Genomic DNA, 11,842 nt, shown 5'->3' with positions numbered 1-11,842 from the left:
GATATATTACTAACACTAGTACAAGTGCATGATTGGGGCTCTGATAAAAAATAAAAAAAACAGATCAGAAAGGCACGTCCTGGTCGTCACAAAGATAAGATGCTTAAATATGGGTATGATACAAAACACATGAAAGAAAACAAATTCACAGCTGTACGGTTCATTAGGAACCTAAAAGAACCAGACGTGACATTTCATTGACCTAAATCAGAGCTGTCCATCACTGAGCTCCTGCTATGAGCCTTAGGGTTTCAAATGCTCTGAACACACAAAAAACCTCATACAGCATGTCTGATGTACTGTTTAAGTGCTTGCTTTTATTTAATGAGCTCAAAAGTTTCATATGATGTAGAAAGAGTAAATAGCACATCAACCCCGAGACAGAACCTAAAAAACGGTTTCGGTCTGCAGACTTCTTTTCCATGTCGAGAAATCAAATCGTTGTCAAAAAAATAATAGAAATACAAAAAGTTAAAGGCATAAACAAATGAACATTTATAAAAATAAAAATAAAATGAAAGAAAGAAAGAAAAAGTACAGGAGCATTTGTGGAGTCTTTTTTTTTAAATCAGAGACGGTTGTCATAATTACCGCACCCATGCAATTACGCCGTCAGATCTGACACATTCTCTGAATATGTGTTAGTTTAATGATTTTGAATTTGCTTTCAGTTTTATATGTTTACTGTTCATGTTAATTTTAGTTTAATGTTTAGTCATTTAGTTATGTGCTTTGTCATTTTATTTTATTTATTTTTTAAATATTGCTATTCAGGTTTAATAGATTTTTCTTAATAAAAATTAGTTTTAACTAATATTTTTATTTTACTTTAGCTTTATTTCAATGGACCCTTTTCACAAACTGTGATGACATTTCCACAATTTACAAGTTTTTCTTATTTATTTATTTTTTATTAATATACATTTATAATGCTATAACTCGTGTTATATATTACCTTGGCAGTAAATCACAAAAAAATGATAAACGCTTTTGCGAGGGTTTTTAGAATATAATGGCTGAAACGACAATCTTTCCCTCTTCGTGGATATTTTAATTTGTTTTTGGAGCAAACAGGAATAATTATATTTTCCACTCCCGAGAATGGAGTGGAATGGAGTTTCTGAATGTATTTCAGTTATGAGGAAGGTTATGTTTTATATCCGTCTTCTAGAGAAACGAGTAATGACAGGAAACTGTTTTTGACAGGAATGACAGGAAACTGTTCCCTCGTAGATAACGATCTAAACAGCTTTGGCATGATGACTTAATCAACTGTAACAGTTAAACAGTTAATAAATTATGCACATTTGTTTAAAAGAGCACATCCGGTTATATATGTACAGATGAGTCCATGTTTGGGAGTTTGCATGCGTGTTAGTGGATGCTATCATGGTTTGCGTTGTTTCTCGTTGAAACGGTGTATGGTAACACAGCCATGGTAGGAGATGGGACGAGGCATGGCGGCTGTGCTTGTGATGATGCCAGTGGCTGGGTCGTAGCACACGATGTTGTCAGATGCGTCGCCATTTTCTCCCCGTCCACCCAGGATGTAGATCTTTCCATTACAAATTGATATACCGCAACTCTCCTACACACACACACACACACACAAACACACACACACACACACACAATCAGTATATGGGACAAAGGGACAGGATCTTTTCCCCTTTGGGTTTATTAGCAGCTGTGGTTCAGGTACCTGTCTGCTGAAGGTGTGGCCCACATGCATCCAGTGGTCCTGTGAAGGATCATAGTAGTAGATGGACTTGGTGAGCCCCCCGCACACGTAGATGAGGTTATTAAGGGAAACGGCAGAAATATTGGGCTTGGTGAAGGGAATACACGCCCTCAGCTGCCAGCTGTCTGTCTCTGGGTCATAACACTGGACCTGAAACACATATTTGTAGAGAAAGAAGAGAGAAAGCTTTTTTTAATAAAAGGCTTAAAATGCTAAACTATACTTCATTTAATACTTTTATTATAGTATATACCCATATACTATAGTAATCTTTTGTATTAATGTTTATTTACAGTTTTGATTTTTATTAGTTTTAGTAAATTAGTTTTTATTAGTTGCTGTAAGTTCTTATACGTTTATGTAGACATCATTTTTTATATTTCAGTTTCATTAAGGGGGGGGGGGGGTCTAATGTTAATTCATGACTTCTGACATAATTATACTGTTAAAGAGTTGGATTCTCATGCTTTTCTTTGGCAAATTAAAAAAAAAACTAGTTGGACGCATGATAGAATATTTCTGTAGCAAATACAAAAGCACGGCCATCAACAAGCTTCTTTCGGGTTACGAGAGCCATTGGCAGCGCTGTCATTTTGTTTTTAAACCACAAAATCAATCAACAATGTCACAAAAAAGTGTGTTTCTGGTTGCGAGGTAAATATCACCTTGTTCAGCTTCCCAAATAACTAAGGGTTAAGGAAACAGTGGAAGCAGTTTGCTTTTCAGGAGCAGCAACGGCTCATTAGTCGAAACCGCTGCCAGTGAGTGAAACTGCATTAAAGGCAGTGTATGTAAGATTGGGGCCAAAATGGGTACCGCAATCACTTTCTAATTACTGTAGAGGGGTGTATTCCCTCTCCCCCTCCCCCTGACTCGATGTTGCCAGATAGGTTGCAGATTCCAGCAGGATCATTTGTAACTTTGTGTGTGTGTGCTCGTGACTCTAGCTCCACACACTGCACGCCTCCATGAGTTCGGAAAGAATTGGTACAGCGTATCCATCTTATAAAATATGATAAAACTAAAGACTCTTCGGAGATACGAAGGATGCAATACTCCTCTATAGGTACTCAAGATTAAATTGAGATTAACAGAAACTGTGTGCGATATGTACCCTTAACTTATTTTAGTAAGCTGCAAAGGCGATTTCTTTTTCATTTAATATTTATATTTTATTTAAGCTTCATTTCAATTATTAAAACATTTCATTTTTATGTCCTACTTTTCTGCTTATGAAGATTTTACAATTTTTTGATTTTTTGATTTGGACAACTTTCAGCAGCTTCATTTACTAGACAAATCAATGTAGAGCTATTTAAATCCCAATCCTAATACTACTAATAACTGAAGCACACACACACACACACACATTTTTATACACTCTTACTCCTGTGTCCAGAAATTAAACTTACACGAATGTTCCATTCTTTTTTTTTTACATAAATATGCAGGTGTTTTAAGTGATCAAATACCATAATTTTCTTATAGCCATCAACATAGCCAATGTGTAATATAATGAGCTGAAAGCAGAGAACAGGCCCCGAGGGTGAGGAAACAGACAACAAACTAAATCTATTATATGCACTCTTCAGTGCAAGCATTCTTTCTCTGTGCTAGCTGATGTATAGAGTTAAAAAAGATTGACAATATGGATGTCACCGAAGACATGCACACTGACAGAGAGTAAAGATGTATTGTTGAGTAGAAACCATTTAGAAACTTTCTGGTGACAGACGAAGCAATTACATGGAGGAACATTCAGCATTTTGAGGACGAGAGCTTTGTATAAAACTATATCAGCTCCTTCGCTTTCTGTTCCAGATGGTAAGTAAAGAATGCAGTAATTTGAGCACCTGAAAATCAATGAGAAACCTATGTGAGATGTTATCTGAGACAGCAGCAGTGTCTGAGGACAATAAGCTCACAACAGAGGTCCACCTGTTCACTACGTTACAGACCACCTGCATAAACACACACACATTCACTCCCCACCTGCCCTGCCATTAGCAGCCCTTCTGTTCAAAAAGATGCCAACATTCGAGAGGTTGCATGAGACGCCAGATAAAGATGAGTTTAGCAGGATAAAGGATAAAGATGAGTTTTACTTTCGTAGTGTAAACGCTCATGTGTTCGAATGAGTTTGAACACCCACAAAGACTTTGTGCCTACTGATTGAATGCAGGATTTAAACTTTGTTGCCTGGAGACCCACGTTTGGTTTGAAGATGAAAAACGTACCAAGCACGAGGTTTTCTCAACATTCCAGATTTCTAAACACTCACACACACACACACACACACACACACACACAACAGCAAAATTCTGTCTGGTCTTGCGGCTGTCAGAGCAGAAACAAAAGCTGATGCTCTCTTTATGTTTATTCATCATCTCTGTGCACATTTAGCTTATTTTTCCATAGATCCTCCCCTTGAAAAAATCAGGACAGTTGAAAGTGGACAAAAGAGACGGATTAAAACACCAGGTGTCAACGGGAATGTGCCTCCCTCATCTACTTGTGATTCGATCAACCAAAGCACATCTTAATACCAGGTGTAAACAGAACCTTAATAGTCAGCTCATCAAGTTTGCAGCAGAGCCTGCATGACAGGTCGGTTAAACTCTCTCTGGCTCTGGTTATGGTCTATTTGCTTCATAAAGGCATTGTGTTAAAGAAAGAAAAAACATAACAGTGATATTTATGACTGATCTTTTCGTTGGAATGAGTGTGTGGTTATCACAGGTAACAGATGACCGGTTTGAGGAACGGAGCAAAAAAGACATTTTATATGATAAAAGGCAACATCTGTCTTTTTTTCATAAAAAAATAAAATAAATCAAGACTTTTTTCCCCTTTAGCACACATAGTCAAGAGCAATCATTGGAAAAATTAACTTAAAGGGTTTGATCACCCAAAAATGAAAATTCTGTCAATAATTACTTACCCTAATGTCGTTTGACACCCGTAAGACACCCGTTCATCTTCGGAACACAAATGAAGATATTTTTGTTGAAATCCGATGGCCAGGAAGGCTTTCATTGACACCAATGTCATTTCCTCTCTTAAGACCCATAAAAGACGTTATTAAAAGCCCATCTCACTAAAGTGGTTCTACAGTAATTTTATGAAGCGACGAGAATAGTTTTTGTGCGCAAATAAAAACTAAATAACTTATATAGTGATGGGCTGATTTCAAAACAAAGTTTCGAACCGTTATAAATCTGTGATTTTATCGGTGATCGATTCATGATTTGGATCGCTAATGTCACGTGATTGAAAAGTGACATTTCTTCATTTGTGTTCCGAAGATCAACGGAGGTCTTACGGGTGTCGAACGACATTAGGGTAAGTAATTAATGACAGAATTTTCATTTTTGGGTGAAGTAACCCTTTAAAAGTCGGTGCTGAGCTCTGCCTTATTTTATATTATGTGTTTGTTTAGTGTTGTTTCTTAATCACCTTATTGGAGCAGCTGTTTTCGTCAGGTTGTCCCCCGATGACGAAGAGTTTTCCTGCACAGCTGGTGACCGCTGGAGAGTAGACGGCTTCTTTCATTGGGGCCACCTCAGTCCAGCGGTTGGAGAAGGAGTCGTACACCTCCACGTTACTGAGACAACACTGCCCATCAAAACCTCCAACTGCATACACCTGCAGGATACATACACTAGTGAGCCTTATGATGAAACAAGCTTCTAAATCATACAGAATGAGGTCTTTTTTGAACATGTAAAACATGTAGAAAGTTTTCTGTGATGGGTATGGTTAGCGTAAGGGGATAAAACTTATAGTTTGTCCAGTTTAAAAACCATTATGTCTATGGAGAGTCCGCACAAAGATATTGAACTAGATGTGTGTGGGCATTCAATTATTTGTTATTCGATTCATCACATAGATCTAAAATGATCATCATTATCTGTTCCTAGCTCATGGCTGGTGTTCACGGCAATATAAAATTGGTCTCTGTAGCTGCTCAAAGACAAACACTCCTCGTTTCCTCTCCACAAAAACTTTTATCCTCAAACTGACACCGCAGAGGAAACATGGAGGGGCCACAATAACAGCATAATGACACTGACCCACATTAAAGCTGTTCAACAGGAAACCTGTTCAACGGCAATGAAAAACAGATCGCAGTTGCCTAAGGCCTAAGATCTTGTGTAATCTAAACACGCATAGAGACAAATGACCTCTGACCTAGGAGAGTTAAGTTCTCTCATTAACACTTTCTGATGCTTTAAACCCTGTCACACCCTGCCCTCAATGACTGAAATTTATTGAAATATAAGTAACTGTATCCATACCAAAATATCAAATGTTCTCTTTTTCATAGTGAAGATAAATGGCGATCACTGCCAAGTTCAGCTGCAATTTTCCTTGGTAAAAATAAAAAATACATAATAATAATAATAATGATAATACAAATAAATAAATAAATAGGATAAGAATTTAAACCCCACTCTCTTTGCTTGCTAAAAACAGACTCATATGTCATTTCACACACAAAGGTACAAGCAAGATAAGAGAATGATGGATGGATAGAGAGGTAGATTAAATTTTCTAGATTGTAGTTCTATCCTGTAGATGATCATATTTCAGCAAAACACTCAAGAGGTTCTTCTGAAAGATTCTTTACAGGGTCACATAACAGAAAAAGAAATGATTTAAGGGATGAATCTCGTTCATCTGCTGAACATTCTTCAAAATATCTTCTTTTGTGTTCAGCAGAAGAAGAGAATTTTCATTTTTGGGTGAACTATACCTTTAAAAGTAAACCTGAGGGGGAAAAATAGAATGGACGATTGAATGAAATAAACATGTAAAGGGATACTTCACAGGAAATTCACTAACCCTCATGCCATTCCAAACATGACTGACATTTTTTTGGAGCACTAAAGACAGTGGTGTAGAGTTTATACCGGCCCAAAGGGGAATGATGTCAATTTTCTGCTACATCACTGACAATCAACAAGTCTTGTTGCAGGGATATACCTAATGCAAAGGAAACGTATCCATATGAAGTTAATTTGTCTTAAATAAGAGGCTATCTGGCGCTGGAATGGGTTGCTTTTGAAATTATCCTGAGTGTCCATTGGCGCTGTTATTAGTGGCACGGATACATGTTCTCTTTTGGCCTGTGCCTGTGTCTTCTCACAGAAGAGTGCGTCAACCTATCGCTTAATGCCGTTGCGGACTCTCTATTCTTTACAATACCCATTCTGCACAATAGTTAGTGTAGATACAGTAGAATTTACAGCGCCTCAGGAAGCCTCCAGAGCTCATACTCGCTGGTTATGTTAAGGGCCATTACATTTACAACAGTGGTAAACCAATCTCAATAGACTTGGGCTGGCTGACCAATCAAGACTACGATATTCAGAAGACGGGTTTTAAAGAAACCAAAATGAAGTGTTCAGACAGAGGGGGAAGCAGCTGCTGCAACAGTGTAAATTATAATAAAAATATGTGTTTTGAAAAATACATGTAGATGTATTCTAATAGACCATAGAATACCCATAAACAAAATTAGGAACCTGTAAATGACCATTTTTGGGTTTGGAACAAGGGTGGATAAATGTGAATTAAAAATTTTGGGTTAACTATTTCTTTAAAAAGAGGATTTGAAATGAGTTTCCATTTTAAAGCAGTTACAAACATCCTGAAAATCAAGCAAACGTGTTGTAAACAACCAGGAGGATGGGCAATGGGCAATGGGCACTGGGCGGAAGGAAGAGAGAATTACAACTGCTTTTCCAAGGAAAAAAGATTCTCAAGAGAGCATTATGTGCATGTTTATGCCTCTCTGTATGCGCAAACAAATAAATCTATTACATCCAAGCAGGCAGAATGTTATACCCCCCGTATGCGTAATGAAATGCATATGTCTCAAACATTTACAAACACCCACAATAAAATATACATTTAATGCAGCATCAAAAGACCATCAAAACACTTTGCATGAGGAATTACAGGAAGTGGATCACAATTCTTCATAAGACAAACAAAACCTTCAATATATGCGGCAGCTATTTTCTACAAAATTATCAACCAAATGGCAACGGGTCAAATTACAACAGCACAAACTGATTAGAGCTGTAAACATCTGATCGCAACATCAGTCCTAAACACGCACAAAGTCTGGATATAACAATGCCCAAGTGACATCTCCACATTTGTTCACACTGCACTGATTATAAATATAAATGTAATTTCATGCTGCAAAAAAACAGTCAAATTAGTTTGATAACACTTTACTTAATGCCTTTATGTATGCATTATAAAAGTATATTTCATGCATTAATTATGCCTTGTAAGGCATTATGGTCTCACCACAGTTATAATACACCTTAAATCTGTGATTATTATAATGCATTTTCACTTTGGTTCCAGTTTATTAAATTATATAAAGCATTATAATGTACATGTAATGTATTATACATAAAGGCTTTAAGTAAAGTGTCAGCAACTGTTTTTGTCTTGTTTTAAGCATGAACCACACTAATTTAGAACAAAAAAAGAACAATTTGAATAAAGATTCAAATATTAGATATGAAGAAAATATTAATATCTTATGAAATTTTGTTCTTGATTAGTTGTTTTACTGGAAAATAAGATTTAAAAAAATACAGTTTTTACTGAAGTTGTTCTTTCTGTATGCATAATTGATTTAAATGTTAAAATGTGTTAGCCATTCATTAAAAAAAGAAAAGACCAATAACAACACATTATCCCAATACACACAAGAGAGGAAACCATTTGCAACGGGAGATGTTAATTATAATTAAATGGCAAATCTAAGGCTGAAATTGTCGATAAAAACTTTCACTTGAGTCGAAAGTGGCGACAGTCGTTAAGTGCATCAAGCTGAAATATTTGAAGAAAATTTTGGAGAAGAAAGAAGTAATCAGAGGGATAATTATGATAAGGAAATACAAAGGAAGGGGTGGGGATGTCTAAAATAGATGCTGTAACTAATTAGGGTAGCTAAAATTATCTTTATCAAAAGTTACGATTTTTCCAAGCAACTAAATAAAAAAATAAAAAAAAAATCACAAATACTGTATTACATTAGAAGTTTAACCAGCGAAAAACAGTCTGTTCTCCTTATATAGTTCCACTGCTCTAAAGGAAGTGTTCCTCTGATTTAGGAAATGGGACACTGGGACTGGAAACATACACACATGCACACCACACACTCTCTCTCACCTTCCCCAGAAGGACGGTCATCTTGTGTCTCCAGCGTCCCTTATTAAGAGAGGCCACTCTGATCCACATGTTGAGCTGAGAGTTATACATCCACACGTAACTGCTGTTGATGCGTCCACCTATAAAAAAAAACAACCACAACATTAACAGCTGCAAGAGCAGGCTGTGTGTGTCTGCACACCAGCTTAACCATATTCTGGGGGGGAAAATGTGCCAAAAAGTGAGCTAAAATCTTTTACATTGTAAAAACAGTAATATTTAAAAGAAATAATACAAATTACAAAAACATAAATAAAAGCTAATTAAAAATATAAATGAATAGTATAACGGTATATAAATAATCCTAAAATAGCACTGGCAGGTATAATATTTAACAAAAACCATCTGTATATAATCTACTTAACAATAAAGGCAAAGTATTTTGACACTTGCTGGTTGTCGATTAATATTTTTTTAGCCCATATAATGCCATTGAATGGGTGCCACTCGGCTGACCCTTGAAAAACAACGATGGTGACTGTAATCCAAAGGACCCCAGTGGAAGAATCAATGGGTGCGTTTACATGCACACCAGTAAGCTGATAACTTTAAAAAAAAATCAGCTTTTTGAAATAACCAGTTTTCCCCGTTTACATGCAAACCAGTAAACGGACAACGCAAGTAAACTGCGTTTACATGACTATTTTTAAACCGGGTTATTTCCATGTAGTGCCGTCAAAAATAATAATGTCCGTATATCAGACTCTGAGTTTTTCAAATGTTACGTCAGTTGTGATGTTAAATAAAGCATGCACCGTGTCAGCGGGAGATTTACGGCTCATATTAACCCTTATGCAGTTATGAAGCGTTTTGACTGAACCTCTTCTACTTCTGCTGCATGGGTCTTAAACAAGTCTGCGTTTATGATACATGTCCTTATTTCATGCAACACGCTAGCTCGCTCTGTCTGGATGCGTTTAAATCTGCTCTAAATTTGCGTTTTTGTCACCTATCACACATGCGCACCTCAACAAGCCGACATAAAGCAGGTTAATGTGTTTACATGCAGCGCAAAATCGAGGTGAGAGGCAAAAAACTACCTGTTCTGACCGGTTTATGCTTACGCCGTTTATGACATTACTCCAATAAAAGAAAACAGGTTACCGCATTTACATGACCATGTTCATTGTCAGCTTATTGGGCATAATCGGCTTAAGAACGTGCATGTAAACGCACCCAATGTCTTCCGGCCTACTGTCACACGAGCGTTCATGAGAGTGATGCACGCGAGTTGAGAAGCTTGCACAAGAAGTAAAAAAAGGGACCATCATTTCTTGTGTGAGCTTCACAATGTTGTATGGTGGTTTTCCAAGTGTCAAACGAGAAGCACCCATTCAATGGCATTATATGGGCTCATAAAGATGGATTATTTTTATGTCTATCTGAATAAAGAAAGTCATATACATCAGGGATGGCATGACGGTGAGATAACTTTCATTTCTTGCGTGAACTACTCCTTTTAGTGTCAAAATACTTTTTGGAGCCACTGTATTGTTATCAACCACTAGCAGCTTGTTTGTGGTTAAATATTTCAACTTGCAAACCCACAAACATGTTATTTAGTGCTCACTTTGAGATAACACCATGTCTGTAATTACACAAACCACAGGGCTTCACCTGCGTTCCTGTTCAACAGAAATGCTCCATTTGATCTTAACATCCTTTCTTGTTGTCATCTATGTTTATCTAAATCTGCTGAGGGCTGTTCTATTCAGTGCCACTTCACATCTCGCCCAAATGGCTGTTTATCCAAACAGCACGTCTGAGGCATGCTCTGACAGTCCTTCTCTCCCACACACACGCAAAACACCTAAACACCTGGCGGCAGGCCGTTCCACTTTATTTCTGTTAATGGAATAAAAATGTCAGAATTTCTCAAATAGCAAATGAGGCCCATACCTCCCTTTCAATACCCGTGAAAGTCCCTTCAAGGCAAGTTGTTGCATTAACCGGCCATCTTGGTACCACCTTCATTCAACTATTTTCGCTGCAAGAAACACTCATAAGCCTTTTTATCAAATATAATTGAATGCAAATGCATTCAAGAGTAAACATATGCTAAAAATAACTGGCCTTTTTAAACGCAAGCAGAAAAAAAGGAGAAAAGGGAAGCTCAAAGAAGGAAAAAGTGGAGGTAGGAAATAAACGAAGAACATTATTGAGGAAGTACAAGCACCACAGCAAGAACTACAGTGCTCATAAACTCCATTAGTGCAATAGATGAGCAACTGTCTGGTAAACAAAGGCAGAATCTCTGTCTTATTAAAGAAGATGCGTTTGCTTTGTTCTCTAATACTAAGTAAATATAATAAAGCCTGGCTTCAGTCCTTTTAGTTTGCTTTCCTGTCATAAATATCACCTGACAAAGAGCATCAGGCCTTTGTGGGATAAATTCAGACTGAAGACTGGACAAACCAGCATTTAAAGACGGAGTCAGTCTCCCGCCGACACTTCACATGTTGTCACAGAGATTGCTTAAAGCAGGATGTTAAACCTGCGGGTGAACAGTAAAGCTACTCATTAGCAGAGACATTGCTAGACATATGTCTAAGGGATGTAGCTTCAAATACATTTAGGATAGCCCTGAATGAGTTAAGCACATTTATGGCTTGGATTAGTGCACAACATTTTTCAATATATTACAAAATGCCAATTCTTTTCAGAATTCATAAAATTTCTTGCAAAATTATCACAAACACCAAGTCAGAACCAGTATTGGATCCTGACATAAAATCGAATATCTAATACAATAATCTAAAGATAATAAAAAATAATCGATGGAGCCTGTAAAGGGACATGGTGGTGGAAAAAAAATATGAGATGGAAGAAAAAAATAATAGGTCAATGCTTTTCCATTCGCTT

General features: G+C 37.0%; 1 protein-coding gene across 3 annotated transcripts in view; it reads right to left on the bottom strand.

Annotated features, from left to right (window-relative positions):
• Positions 1 to 523: 523 nt before the first annotated feature.
• Positions 524 to 11,842, bottom strand: part of klhl24a (kelch-like family member 24a) — a 30,272-nt gene continuing 18,953 nt past the window's right edge. For all 3 annotated transcript variants that reach the window (XM_067452629.1, XM_067452627.1, XM_067452628.1), the window contains 4 exons: positions 8,942 to 9,060; positions 5,198 to 5,386; positions 1,703 to 1,891; positions 524 to 1,588 (listed from right to left, as the gene is read on the bottom strand). In XM_067452629.1, coding sequence (XP_067308730.1) covers positions 1,388 to 1,588; positions 1,703 to 1,891; positions 5,198 to 5,386; positions 8,942 to 9,060 — 698 coding nt within the window. In that variant the 3' untranslated portion in view covers positions 524 to 1,387. The remainder of the gene's footprint in view (positions 1,589 to 1,702; positions 1,892 to 5,197; positions 5,387 to 8,941; positions 9,061 to 11,842) is intronic.

Source organism: Pseudorasbora parva, chromosome 9, assembly GCF_024679245.1.
Source record: "Pseudorasbora parva isolate DD20220531a chromosome 9, ASM2467924v1, whole genome shotgun sequence".
Lineage (NCBI taxonomy): Eukaryota > Metazoa > Chordata > Actinopteri > Cypriniformes > Gobionidae > Pseudorasbora > Pseudorasbora parva.
Note: the sequence above shows the minus strand (reverse complement) of the source record. Positions and strands in the feature narration are given on the sequence as shown.